Raw genomic sequence first — 15099 nt, forward strand, 5'->3', positions numbered from 1 at the left:
ACAGTGACCTCAAAACCGAGGTAGGTACCGAACCGTGGTTTTTGTGTACCGTTACACCCCTAGTATTTATTGCCTATAGTAACGTATAATAAATTATAACCGATAGGGCATAAAGACCCTCATTTGCACCTTTGTTTACACCATTCATTTTCCTCATATTTCTATATTTCAGAGTTAATTGTTCACACCGTTTATTTTTTCTCACACTTTTATATCCAGATCTAATTTGATTGCATATATTTATGTCTCTCTGCCATTACCCTGCCCATACCTGTACCTCCCCTTCCCCCTACCCCATGCTGCTATGACACCCAAATTTCCCCAAGGGGATCAATAAAGGAATAGCTCCATCTTATTCCATGAACTTTCTGGGGGTATTTTTTGCACTAAACCTCCATTACTCTCCTGCTCCATTTGCAGGTGCACGTGGCGGCCTAGATCTTAAAATTACTCACAAAGGCCCGTCCTGCCTCCTCTCATGGCAAACACCTCAGCCACGCGTCCCAGCTGACCCTGCTCTCCGCAGCCCGAGGTGTACAGCTCCCCGCTCTGCGTCAGCATCACCAGGTGGTCGTTACCTGGCAACGAGAATCACAAGGTGGTTGTTACCTGGCAATGAGAATCCATCAACATGAAAGAGTAGTAAGAGAAGCAGCGCTCCAAACCGGGGACGGGCAAATAAGGTGAGAATTACCGGGAGACAATCAAACAAGTGGACCAGGTGGCTGCCGTCATTGCAAACGGCTAGACATTTAGGAGTCGCAGCAGGCTAACGTTATACAAAAGCATTCATTCCGAAATGCTTATGTTACATCGTTGATGCTTGAAATGTCCGAGCTATTAATGTTTAATAGTGAACGTGAGATGATCCAACAAGCGAGCTAGCCGACTGCGGTCATTGCTAACAGCTAACGCTAGCGGATTTCCGGGAACAAAAGCATTCATTCTGAATGTTACATCACTGATGCTTGAAGTGTGTGAACTTAGTGAAACAACATGGCAAACGTACAAAACGTTGCCGGTAAAAACAAGGGAAAATATATTTTTGGAGACAAAACGATATTAACTAGGGATGTTCGATATTGACTTTTTTACCGATATCCGATATAGTCCAACTATTTCCGATACATGCAGGGTCCCCCCCCCCCCCAAAAAAACTGAATAATTTCAGGTAATTAACATTACATACAATGGGGGAAATAAGTATTGAACACATCGGCATTTTGTCTAGGGATGCACGATAATTATCGGGCCGATAATCATCGGGCCGATATCAGCAATTATGACGTCATCCCGATAAACTCGATAACGTTATTGATAGCTCCGATAACATATAATACATTTTTTGGTTAAAAGAAATCCGGTGTGGGTGGATTTGGATGAAGGGCGCTTGTTTTTATTATAGCCTCCTCCCGTTTTGCCAGTACTGTGGTAAAACTGATAGCGTGTGGTTTAGGAACAGGGAGTTTCACAAATCCAGCGCTCTCTTTCTTGGCTGTGACGTAGTCACGTTACATTCGGAGACAGTCTATCTGCCAATTACGTCCCACGGCTTGCACCCACCTCTTCTTCTTACCACCAATCAGAAGCTCTCGTTCGTTTATTTACCTCCGGATTGTCAGCCATTACTCTACTCGGAGCTAACGTTATCTCCCCGCCAGCCACATTGACAAGTACCAGCGCTTATACATTACTGGCAAATGTCTTGTTGCACTTGTGGCAACGAGCGTTGTCGGCATCGACTTTAGTAAAATAGACCCAGACTTTTGAACATTTCGTTCTGTCCGCCATTATGAGAGCAGAGCTGTCTGTACTCCAGCGCAGCACCCGTGTGAGTGAGTGTGTGTGTGAGTGAGTGTGTGTGTGTGGGAGGGGAAGAGAGGAGAGAGCAGGCAGGCAGCCCGCTCCCCGCGCAGGCAGAGAGACACAAGAGGCAGGAGAGATAGACAACGGCCAACAAGATTAGTTTGCGACGTTTAAATTCCTCAAAAAAACTCCATAATTTCTCGAGTACCGATAGCAGTACCGATGACGTCGGCGCTTATAAATACTCAAAAAAAATTGATAAAAAAAAAATATATATATATATATATATATATATATATATATATATACAGTTAAAAAAAATATTATAATACAATAAATATCGGTTATCGGTATCGGCTTGAGGAGCATAAAGTTATCGGTATCGGTGTCAAAAAATCAATATCGTGCATCCCTAATTTTGTCCCGTAAATATATTTCCAATGTGGCCATTCAAGTGAAATTTTCCCCAGACTTTGGTATTAACTCAGGGAATCCAGACTAAATCTAAACATTAAAGTCCATACATAAATAAAGTTATGTGTAATAAAGTGGAATGACATAGGAAAAAAGTATTGAACACACTAACTAAATTAATTCAATAATTAGAGAAGCCTTTGTTTATAATGACAGCTCCAAGGATGCTTTCTGTATGATGTAAGTGTAACTAATCACCCACAGTATTCAGGTGTGATTTTGGCCCATTCCTCTACACAGATTGTCTTTAATCTTGAAGATTGTGGAGGGGCCTCTTGTGAATCTGGATCTTCAGATGCTTCCACAAATGTTCAATTGGGTTTAAGTCAGGTGATTGACTGGGCCATTCCAACAAGTTGATTTTCTTTCTCTGAAATCAACTGCAAGTTTCCTTTGCTGTATGCTTTGGATTGTTGTCATGGTGGAAGGTCCACCCACGTGTCATCCTCAGCATCCTGGTGGATGGCAGCAGGTTCATCTCAAGAATCTCTCTGTACATGGCTCCATTCATTGTTCCACACCATACTTCCACCTCCAAACTTCACTGTTGGTAGTGTTATTCGGGTAATGTGCACTGCCATTTCTCCTCCAAACATGGTGTGTTGTGTGACAGCCAGAAAGTAACATTTTGGTCTCATCTGACCAGAGTACATGCTCCCAGTAATTCACTGGCTTGTCCAAATGTTGTTAGGCAAACTTTAAACAAGCTTCAACATGTATTTTTTTCAGTAGTGGAGTCTTGCGGGCTGAGCGTGCACAGAGGCCATGGCGGTGGAGTGCATTGCCTATGGTCCTTTCGGTCACAGTTGTACCTGCTGCCTACAAGTCTTTCTGGAGCTCTTTCCTAGTGGTCCTTGGCTCTCTGGCTACTCTTCTAAGTATCCTTCTGACTCCCTGATCAGAAATGTTGCGAGGAGCACCTGTGCATGGCCGGTTGATGATGGAGTGATGTTGCTTCCACTTATGGAGAATGCCCCCAATGGTGCTTACTGGAAGATTCTGAAGTTGTGAAATACATCTTTAGCCAATTCTATTTTCATGATTTGCAACAATCTGTTTGTGAAGGTCTTGAGAGCTCTTTGCTTTTACCCATCATTTGATGTTTCTTGTGCGGCACCTTGGTAACAAAAAAAAACATTTTATAGCCAATCAATATATTCTAACCCAGTTGACATTATTAGCACAGATAGGAGGTAGAGTTGCCTCCTAAATTAGTTTGTTTTCAGCTAGTTCCTTGCTGTGGTGTACTGCTTTTTTTTAGTGTGTCCAATACTTTTTTCCTGTTTCATTCCACACAACTTTATTTACATATGGACTTTAATGTTTAGATTTCTTGTCTGGATTTCTTGAGTTAATACAAACGTCTGGTGCAAATTTCGCTTGAATACGCTCATTGGAAATACATTTACTGAACAAAATGTTGATGTGTTCAATACTTATTTCCCCCATTGTATCTCTTGTCGTGGAATTAACACATTATGCATACTTTTGACAATAAATAAAATAAGAATTTGTTCTTACTTGCCTGGGTAAATAAAGGTTAGTAAATAAATGTAAAAATAAAAAACGATACAGATAATTTCCGATATTACATTTTAATGCCAATATCGGTAGGCCGATAATATCGGACATCCCTAATATTAACATAAATCATTTGATTCTTCTATGGACCACATGGGGACTCATCTCTCTCACCTGATGTAATTTTCACAACGGGCTCAGTCATGGGGACTTTGATGGGGAGGGTGCACTTCTTCATGGGCTCCAGGAGACCAATGACGCCGTTGTTATCCTGAACACGGAGCAGCGAGGTTCAGGTGCAAGCGGTACAGAACGTTCGTGTTTAGGTTTCAAGTTCAAGTCTTTGTTGTATTAGTCACATAAAAATAAAAGGTACATTAAAGTGAAATGCTTTGTTCTGTATGAGCCTCACATTACAGTGAAATGCTTGGTTCTGTATGAGCCTCACATTACAGTGAAATGCTTGGTTCTGTATGAGCCTCCCAAGATTGTGCTTCATTTCAGTAAAGAAGTAAAAAATAATAAAGACCAAAAGAAAAAGTTAGCATTTTTGTACCTCATTGTCTGCATTTTTACTTCATTGTACTTTAGGTTGTATATTGTTTATTTGTATAGTGTTGGGACTTTATTCTTTTTACTGTATGAAGCACATTCTCAGGGGCTCATTCAGAACCAAGCATTTCATTGTAATGTACATGTACAGTGTTTGCGGCCCGCCACAGTTGTATAATGAACCGAATTATATATATATATATATATATATATATATATATAAAGTTTGCCAATAGGGATATATCAGTAGTATTGGCAGTGGTAGTAGTCATAATAGTAATCTAGTATATATTTTTTATTTTCTAAAAAATATACCAGTTCAACACAGGATTTTTGTGTTTTGATCACAAAGTTCATCATAGACCTAGCCTCTATATTTTGCTCTCAAAGTGCACCAGATTGATGCATTTAACTTTAAAATGTACCAAAAAAGATAATTCACGGGGGAGCATGCCCCCGGACACCCCTAGAGGGTCAGAGGTTCACCCACCACAGTCTCACAAGATCCTGTGGGAAACACTGCATGTACTTTATACGTGACAAATAAAAACAAAACTTGAAACACTATAAAAAATAAAATACAAAATGAGGTAGAGATGCATTGCTTCAGATTGTGCGCAGACTCACCCTGAAGGAGCCCCAGAGGTAGACCGTGCCGCTGTCCGCAAGTGCGGCCGTGTGGCTGTCCCCGGCAGACACCTGGACCACCTTCTCCTCCAGCGCCACCTTGTCCGGGTTCGTCTCGCCCACCTCGTCCGACGTCTCTCTGCCCAGAGCGCCCTCATCGTTGCAGCCGAATGTGTAGACCTGCGACAAGAGGGGATTTTATATTCATATATACGCTGCTGGCCAGTATGACTTACTACCATAGTGTCTCAATACCTGTGAAGGAATCTATGTTTTTCAATGTGTATATAATGTATTGGTGGGTGACAGCATCTACTCAGACGGATCTATAGATCTTAAAAGTAGCCGGCAGTCAGAGTGTGTTGCAGCAGACTAACAGCAGCAAATGAGGATTCAAGTTTCTTTATTAGTTGTCATACAGAAGTACAGAATACTTTTATATAAAATGCTTCTTTCTGTTTTGCTCCAGAGATTGTGCTAGATAAAAATAGATAAAAATAGATAAGTATAAAATAAGTATAAAATAGAAGTCAAGTACGTAGACAAAAGTGTTCAATATATACATATATACAATGTACAATGCAGAGTAGAAAAGTAACTGAGTTACAATACAATATACTATACAGTATAATGCAGAAATGGGATGAGGTACAATTTAGGTACAATTTACAGTAAGGTGTAATGAGGTATGGGTTGTAGTGCAAATTCTTTACCAATAAATATAAAGTGTGTTTAGGTGTCTAAAATGGGTGCTGCAGTGAGTTGTTTGTTTAAAGTGATTGTGTGCGTGTGGATGTGTGCTGTGAGTGCATTTGATGTAGGGCTGGGCGATATGACGATATTATATAAATATCGGGTACAGTTCATTAACGATACACTTTTTCAACGTATCGTGGATATCGTGATGTTTTGCCCAAGAGGATTGTGTCGCGTCAATCTGTCCACACGTTACTCGTTCATATCTCAGCCTGTGCTGAGATATGCCCATTCCGCGGTCTGTTAATAAAGTTTTCAATCAGACAGATGTATGGAAAGGCTTTTATTATAACATTCGTTGTAGTAAAATCATTATGCCTCATTTAGTCATCCTGTGAAGCACTGGTCTCCTACTCGACGGCCGCGGGGAGCTAACGTTAGTAGCTTTGTTGATGTTCAGCACACGGGACATTCAGGAAGTCAAAAACTATAACGCTTGCCGATTGGTGCTAAGAACAGCAGGGCGGGTGCAAGCGGTGTGACGTCATTGGCAGACTCGACTGTCAATCAAAATGATTATGTTTCCGTCAGAATGAATGAATGAAAACTGTATTAAAAGGTTGCAGAATGGGTACAATACAGTACAGGAGGATGAAGACCAGAAAAAGACTTTCGGCTTTTTTACATAAGGGTCCTCCATTTTCAATTCATCAAAACATTTAGAGACATACATATATACAGTAGTTTCATTAAAATGCTATTTATTGATTGATTGATTTAAAACTTTAGCATATTGCAGAATGGGTACAGTACAGCTCAATACATACAATTGTTAAGGGGATGCAGACCAGAGAAAGACTTTAGTCTTGTTTACATCAGGGTCCCCCATTTTCAATTCATCATATTTCATATCTAAATCATATAATATCTCATATGCAATATATAATCTAATAATCTAAATCTAATATAAAAATGCTAAATGCATGGGTATTTTATTTTGTCTTTAATGTTAGCTTGCAAACTCAAATACTGTCTTGGTAAGCCTCATAATGAATTGTTTGGGGTAAAAAAGAAAAACATCGTGATGTGTATCGTGTATCGCCGAAAGGTCAGAAAATATCGTGATATCATATTTAGGCCATATCGCCCAGCCCTAATTTGATGGTTGTTACATAGTGTTAGTGATGCACGATATATCGGCCGCCGATATAATATCGGCCGATATGGCAGTTTTTTTACACATCGGTATCGGTCCGATATCAAGATGGGGCCGATATAATTTTTTTTTGTGTTTTGGCCTTAAATAGTTTCAAAAATCAGTCATTTCTGAAAATAAGTTACAAAAGTAAAAATTATGCGTTTTGGAAAATAGCTCTTTATTTGATTATCATAAAAAAGTGTTTTCTATACAGAGATATCGACATCGGTAAATATCGGTATCGGCCAGAACAGCAATATTAATATCGGTTATCGGTATCGGCCACAATTTTCACATCGGTGCATCACTACATAGTGTTATTGTCATTTAGCATTCTGATGGCCTGAGGATAGAAGCTTCATAGAAGATTCGGGCTGTGCTGTTTAACATAAACAGCTGATAGCCACAGCATCAAGGATCAAGGTTACTCGATCTGGAGAAAGTGCATCATCAAGCCACAGCATTTGTTATGGGGTAAGAGGGGCGGTAATGTCAACATCGCCATTGCTATAGTGATTTGGGTCAAAGAGCCGTTGTCAAAGACTGCGTGTCACGTAGTAACAAGAAAAGGGGGCGGGCCCCCGGTGCTATGGTAAGAATGTTATGAGGTGTGAGTTCCTTCCGGGGTAAGTTAGACTGAGATACGAAGCACAGACGAGCGGACGAGTTGATCAGAGACTTTGAAACAGTCCCTCATCCCCTCGCGGGGAGGAAGGGAATATGCCATGTCATTGCTATCTTCGGCTAACAGGGAATGGTGGTTGGCCACGAAGAGGCCCAGAACCATTGGACTGTCGTGACAGAAGAGACGGTGGAGAATAATTAATTAAGACTGTTCAAGGACAATACAGAATGAGTTACACCGGGTACAGAGGCTATGTTTATGAAAATAAACATGAGGATCTAAGGAAAGAGATCACGTTGCAGTGTCGTTTCTTATGACTAGGGATGCACCGATCCGACTTTTTCAGTCCAGATACCGATACTTGGGTTTGGGTATCGGCCAATAGCGATAACGATCCGATACCCATTGCAAATAAAAAAAATTATCCAAGTTTATTTTTTATATTAAAACATATTTAGTTTCGGCGGTCAGGTGGTGTAGCGGAGATTGCGCTCGTCACCAACGCAGGAGATGCTGGGTTCGAGTTGCTACCAGCTTGGCTGGTCGTTCATACTAATACAATTGGCAGTATTAGGGGGTGGGAAGCTGGTGGGTGGGAATCTGGCGTTGTGGACAGCGACGCCTACAGGTCAGGTCTCGGCGCTTGCTCAGCGGGGCAGAACTTGGTGGAGATAGCGTGCCCTCCCACGCGTTACACTTCACCAATGAGAGTCCTCGCTGCCAAGTGAAAAAAGCGTCACTGGCTTAACGGCGCACGTCTCGGAGGAAGTGTGCGTTCGACATCAGGACACCCTTGTACCGACGTGGGAGAACATGCGTACAACAACCAGGTAGGGGAGGGGGGGAATTGGCACAACGACTAATTGGGACGGGGAGAAAATCAAAGAAAAATAGGAGAAAGAGAAGGTTAAAAAAAAAAAAAATATATATATATATATATATATATATATAGTTTTTAAGAATTGTAAAGGATCACAAGTGTGTTTTTGATTTGTTGTAAACAAAGACAGAAAATAAACTTCATTCATTCAATTAATAAACTGTATGCCTCACTGTCACTGTGTGGAGGAGACTGGGATCATTCTTTTGTGCAACAAGGCAACATCAGGCTTGACTTAAAACATTACTTTCCTAACTTAGTGAAACTAAATGTAACAAATTAAGACCGATATAAATGTACTGAATGGTTATTTCTTATTTTATTTATTATTTAAAAAAAAATTAAAATAAAGATCCGTTTTTTACTGATATCGGCGGCCGATACCGATATCGGATCGGTGCATCCCTACTTATGACTAACGGATGTACTAACAGGGGTTGATACAAACACAACGCAGGACAGGGAGAGTCACGAAGGAGATGATGTGGCTGATAGCAGGGCATCCCGCCGCCGAGTCAGAGGTTCTAACCAAACATCAGCGTACGAGGGACCCCAAGGAGACATATCACCCCTCCAGTGTTACCTGGACGGGCGGCGGACATGTCTCCACCGGGGCGTCAAATAAGAACCCGTCTGCCTCTACCATGTAGTCCTCTGTTTCCATCAGCCATGGAGAATCAGACGCATCCTCATCCGGCTCCAGCAACTCACCAAAACCAGGCCGTTCGCGTCTACAAGCCACCATCTTACGACGGGAGCGAGCCGACGCAAAAAGTTTGCGTCTCAAATCCAAAACCAGGCCATCGCACAGGAGACGGCGCTGGTGCACCAGCTCCTTGGAGAGGCAAACTACCTATCGGACGCCTACCGGGCGTGGCTGCCAACCACGAAAGTGGCCTCAACCCCGCTCCAAGACGCACGACAGGAGGAAATGGAGAACTGCTGGTGAAGGGTAACGTTGGTAGCGCGACCCTCCGAGGTAAACATTATGACTTAGCTTTTTTCTTTTTAAAGTTATGAGAGAAAGAAAAAAAGAAAAAATGTAAACACGTAACTCAACTTTCTTCAGCTTAAACAACCTCGTCAAGTGATGTATATAACAGGCACTTCCTTGTGGTGAAAGTGAAGAAGGGGGCGAGTGTGTGGCCACACACCTGCTTATGAAGGTAGCGGATGGGGGTGTGGCCAGACGAATGTTGGTATGTAAAGGTACATTGTGAATTTTTATTAAGTGCAAATGCACAAAGTGAGGTTAGTGCAGATGACGCTGAGCGGAAGCTAGTATGATATAGAACACCATGCTCAAATTGACTAGACCTGAAAAATCTAAGCAAATGAATAAAGGGAAGATGATTAAACAGAAGGTTTTGTAGATACAGTACTGAATTCTGCCATCCGGACACATGCAATTTGAAATATGATTATAGAATATCAGGCCTAAAATAGTTATGCGATTAATTACAAATCCTATAATTAATTAGATAACTTTTTTTAATCGCCTGACAGCACTAATAAAAACAACAAGTCGAATTCTGCCTTTGTCTGCATTAACTACATATAAATATTTATATAATTGTTTGCAACATAATTATGTAATGTAATGTTGTTGGCTGTGTAACGGAGAGCAGCCGCACAGGCAGAGCAGCTCCCTCCAATTAGGGCCGGGCGATATAACGATAACGATAAATATCGCGATATATTGTAATAATCGATATCGAATATCGAAATAAAAACAATTTTTTTTTTTTTTTTTTTTTCTTTTTTTTTTACCTGCAACAGGGCAGTTTTAAAACCAGAGACAGTGGACAGACTTGTCTTTCTTGCCTGCAACTTAAAGTAATGGCTTTGCTTGTCCAAATGACAATACTGACCAAATTCAGATTTCTTTTTCTCTTGTCCATTTATTTTGTTTGCTTTCTAATTTAAAATACATTTTGAAACCGTCTGTACACAGTAGGCTATGTGTGCTAGCAGAACTAGACTCCAGTCACGAGTCACAGTGCACATGTGCGGTGGTTTGTCCACCAAAAAAGCGCCAAAAGATCGAAAATAAACGAGCAGAGCCAGAACTGTTCAACTCCTCTGGAGCCACAGCCAGCAGAGAAGCCGGTTTACTTTAGCTTTTAAACCAGCTGCAGCCTGAGAACTGGAGTGTGAGGGGATGTAACACTAAAGATGGCGGCAATGACAAAGAATTGCTGCAAAATAAACATACATATGTTGTTAAAAAATAAAAAATAAAAAACATTTTATTTTTTTTATACTTATAACAATTCGATAATTATTGATATCGAGAAATAAAATAAAATTATCATATCGTTATCGCGATATGATTTTTTTCCATATCGCCCAGCCCTACCTCCAATCCACTTTATTTATAGAGCACATTTAAAAACAACAAAGTTGACCAAAGTGCTGTACAAGTCCCACAACATAAGATTAAAATATATATATATATTATAATATTTATTATTATTATTAGTTTTATCTCGAAGCTTCGAATTAAAATCGAATCTCGGCCCGAAGCTTCGACGGCCAAAAAAAAGCTTTGAAGGTCAGCCCTAGTAGAGCCCTGCTCAGTAGGGTTGGGTACCGTTCACATTTGAATCGGTACCTGGAAATAGATACCGGTACCTTTTCCAGTAATTTATGGCTAGATCAATGCGGTCGGTACCCTTAAAAAGTAAAGAGATCGGTACCAAACCCTATTGCTCAATAGTACTAGTTTTATTTTGTACCCAGTTTAAATCACCTGTACATTGTATATTACTGTTGCACTTTACCGTTACATTTGCTCTCTGGTTGGAGGACTTTTGTTGTACTGTACTTGTGCTGTATAATGACAATACATTTGAATCCAACCCAATGTAATATATATTAGGGACTCACCGATAACGATACTGGGATACCTGTATCAGATAATTTCCCCCCAGATACTAAAATCTGATGCCAATTAAAAACACATCTAATGAGCCAGACATCAAAGCAAAGTGACTTGCTTTGTAAAATTTTGTTTAACACATTTATTTTTATTATATCTCGCTCATTTTGGAGGCCACTGGACCAAAATGATTAACTGTATACCGTTCATTAACACATCTTGCGCCATTCACGTTGTACGACGTGTTTCAAGTTCATGCTAATTCTGCCAGATCACGGCGTACGACGTTATTGAGATCATATTTCCGCCATGTTATTCATATTTCCCTCACGGAGCCTCGTCTGATGCAGTGGAACTAGGCACAACTCTGCAACGCTTCAATACTGCCACCTGGTGGATGATCGGCGAGTTGCCAAACCGGAAATGGCCGGTTGGATATCGGTGCGTCTCCTAAATACGTCCGGCCACTCGCATATCGTTGCGGGACTGTAGACACACGCCATGGATATGGATCGCTGCCATAACTCAATAATCGACATGATTTGGGCTGTTATTATGATTATACAAACCGGAAATGAATCGACTCGATCCCCATCAAATAACTGGGATATTTTTGCTCCAGTATCATCGCCCAACGGTAAGAGGCTGCCGTGACTTTCAGCGTGAGTGTTTATTATTATCCATGCAAACTGCTCTGATCTATATATCACCCATACCACATAAAGCATTCAACGACGATCACAGAATTATAAACGACCCCCCCCCCTCCGTTCACCCGCGCATGATCAGTCATAACGTTTAGGACCATGTACAGTTGACATTTTTAATATAGCGTGGATCAGCAACAAACGGCATTTGATAATGTATATGCATTTATGCCTATATCTCACGTTCTAGGAATTACTGTAGAAAACGATAAAAACATATTTATAGTCTAGACGGTATTTTCGTATGAATGGAAAAGTAAAACGTTCCTACATCCTGAACGATAGATAATCGATGTTGAATGGGCCATAGTAGTGTCAATTTAGCAATACAATTTAAAAAGTTATAGCCCTGCAAAGAAGGTGAACACCTCCATAGACTTACAGTGCTGACAGAGAATGGTATAAGATGATCAAACTCCGTGGCAGTTAATGTGTTAAGGTAATGATTCGATCTACTTTGGGGGGGGGGGGGGGGGGGGGGCGTGTACATGTAGAAACTGTTGTAATTCCTCGTTCACCTGATTTGAATGAAAATACCCTACGAGTAATTTTCTGTTTGTTGGGACAGGGCTGATTATGTGTCCATCTCAGTGTCCCGTTTTGACGGACAGAATGTTTGGGAGGATGAACTTTTGAAAACGGACACACAAATCGGTACTTTTATCGGTATCAGATAAAGTTACTGGGATACTGGGATATCGGTATCAGATCAAGTTGCCGGGATATCGGTATCAGATAGTTACTGAAATATCGGTATCAGATCAAGTTACCGGGATATCGGTATCAGATAAAGTTACTGAGATATCGGTATCAGATCAAGTTACTGGGATATCGGTAGGGATGGGTACCGAATTCGGTACTTTTGAGGTACCGAACAAAAACACGTCGGTACTACAGAGTATCGAAGCAAGTGAGAAACCAAAAAAATATATATATATTTTTTTTTTATTAATTTTTTTTTTACTTTTTTCTTTTCATGTCAACGTTCACACGCACAATATATGCTTACCTAGGATTTGACTTGATTCAACAACAAAGCAGTCGGAGCAATGGCAAGCCGAAAACTGTCAAAATTGTAATTATTTGAAGTTTGGATTTTTCTTTTTACGACTGAGGTAGGTAAATTACATTTCTTGAGACTAAAGTACCGAAAAAAGGTACCGTTGGGTACCGGTATCGATTCACAGGTACCGGTACCGGTTCAAATGTGAAGGTACCCATCCCTAGATATCGGTATCGGATCATTTCCCCCCAGATACTAAAATCTGATGCCAAGAAACGCATCCAACGAGCCAGACATCAAAGCAAAGTGACTTGCTTTGTAAAATTTTGTTAACAGTTCATTGAGAAGGTAATGGATCGATCTACTTTTGGGAGGGGGGGGGGGCACATGTAGAAACTGTTGTAATTCCTACATGGCTCACCTGATTTGAATGAAAATACCCTCAACTTAAAGCTGAATGTCTTAAAGCACATCTTGATTGTTTCATTCCAAGTCAATTGTGGTGGTGTACAGAGACAGAATTCTGAAAATGTCAAAATATTTATGGGCCCGACTGTATGTGTAAATAATATATATATATATATATATAAATTAAGGCTGAGACGATATGCCATTTGGAAGAATCGATAAATCGGGACAAAATTATCGATGAATATCGATCTTTTCAATTATAAAAAAAAATGTACAGATGGACAAAAAAAAAACTCGAAACGTATCGATTTCACACAGTTATCGATAAATCAATAAGTGGTCTCAGCCTTAATATAAATATCTCACACACGTAGTTAGGGATGGGTACCTTTCACATTTGAACCGATACCGGTACCGGTACCTGTGAATCGATACCGGTACCCAACGGTACCTTTTTTCGGTACTTTAGTCTCAAGAAATGTAATTTACCTACCTCAGTCGTAAAAAGAAAAATCCAAACTTCAAATAATTACAATTTTGACAGTTTTCGGCTTGTCATTGCTCCGACTGCTTTGTTGTTGAATCAAGTCAAATCCTAGGTAAGCATATATTGTGCGTGTGAACGTTGACATGAAAAGAAAAAAGCAAAAAAAAAAAAAATTCTCACTTGATTCGATACTCTGTAGTACCGACGTGTTTCGGTTCGGTACCTCAAAAGTACCGAATTCGGTACCCATCCCTACACGTAGTACATAATATAGTATACAGTACTCACAGTGCCAGAGTGGCTGAGGCAGACCGTGTGCATGCCCCCAGCCGCCACCTGGACGATGCTCTCCGGAAGAGTCACAAGGGCTGGCTTCTTGCGCTCCATGATGTTGTCCCCCAGACCCAGCTGGCCGACCTCGCCCTGGCCCAGCACCAGGACCTGCCCCGGCTCCTTCCCGTGGCTGCTGTGAGATACTGGGGGGGGGGCACACAAGAGAAACGGCTGAACAACATCCTTCCAAAACACACCAAAAGGAGCTAAAGGTTGGGATGACGGCATGACGCTCCAGGCTCCAGCTACATCGATCCGTTGTCGCTAGGGGTGTAAATGTTCACCCCACAACGATTCGATTACGACTCTTCAGGCAACGATTCAATGCATCATGAAATCTCTTCATTTGACCACGATTGGATACATTTTCGATCAGTTAATTCCGCAAAAAAAAAAATTTACACAAATGTGGCTGGGGGAACTGATTCACTCCGCATGAATAGCCTATAGGTCAAATGGCATCCAATATAATAAAAAAAAGTCAACCAACGAACTAGATTCTCGTACCGGATCTCCTCTCTGGTAAACAAGAATACCCTGAAGACTCTGGCAGGAGCACTCAGTCAAGGGTACTACGACTATGCTTGCACCTCATGGTACCAAAGCACCTCAAAAAGCGCTGAAAACAAAATTACAAACATCTCAAAACAAACTGGTCAGACTACTGCTTGACCTTACTCCTAGAACCCACCTCACCCCTGCCCACTTTGACAACCTAGGATGGCTTAGAGTTGACGACAGAGTACAACAACTTGCAATGGGCCTGGTCTACAAGATACACTACACGACTAAGGTACCCAAGTACATGTCAAAATACTTCCCAAAGGTCAGTGAATACCACGACACCAGAGGGAGCTCCACAAATCATGTTAAACCCAGATTCGGCTCAAACAAGGGA

General features: G+C 41.0%; 1 protein-coding gene across 1 annotated transcript in view; it reads right to left on the bottom strand.

Moving 5' to 3' along the window:
* The window catches only part of rcc1 (regulator of chromosome condensation 1), a 59278-nt gene that overhangs the window by 12938 nt on the left and 31241 nt on the right, over window positions 1-15099 (bottom strand). The window contains exons 3-6 of the mRNA XM_084308786.1: window positions 14157-14344; window positions 4981-5160; window positions 3976-4072; window positions 456-578 (exon numbers count right to left, since the gene is read on the bottom strand). Coding sequence (XP_084164912.1) covers window positions 456-578; window positions 3976-4072; window positions 4981-5160; window positions 14157-14344 — 588 coding nt within the window. The remainder of the gene's footprint in view (window positions 1-455; window positions 579-3975; window positions 4073-4980; window positions 5161-14156; window positions 14345-15099) is intronic.

This window comes from Notolepis coatsorum (genome assembly GCF_963971535.1).
Source record: "Notolepis coatsorum genome assembly, chromosome: 2".
Lineage (NCBI taxonomy): Eukaryota > Metazoa > Chordata > Actinopteri > Aulopiformes > Paralepididae > Notolepis > Notolepis coatsorum.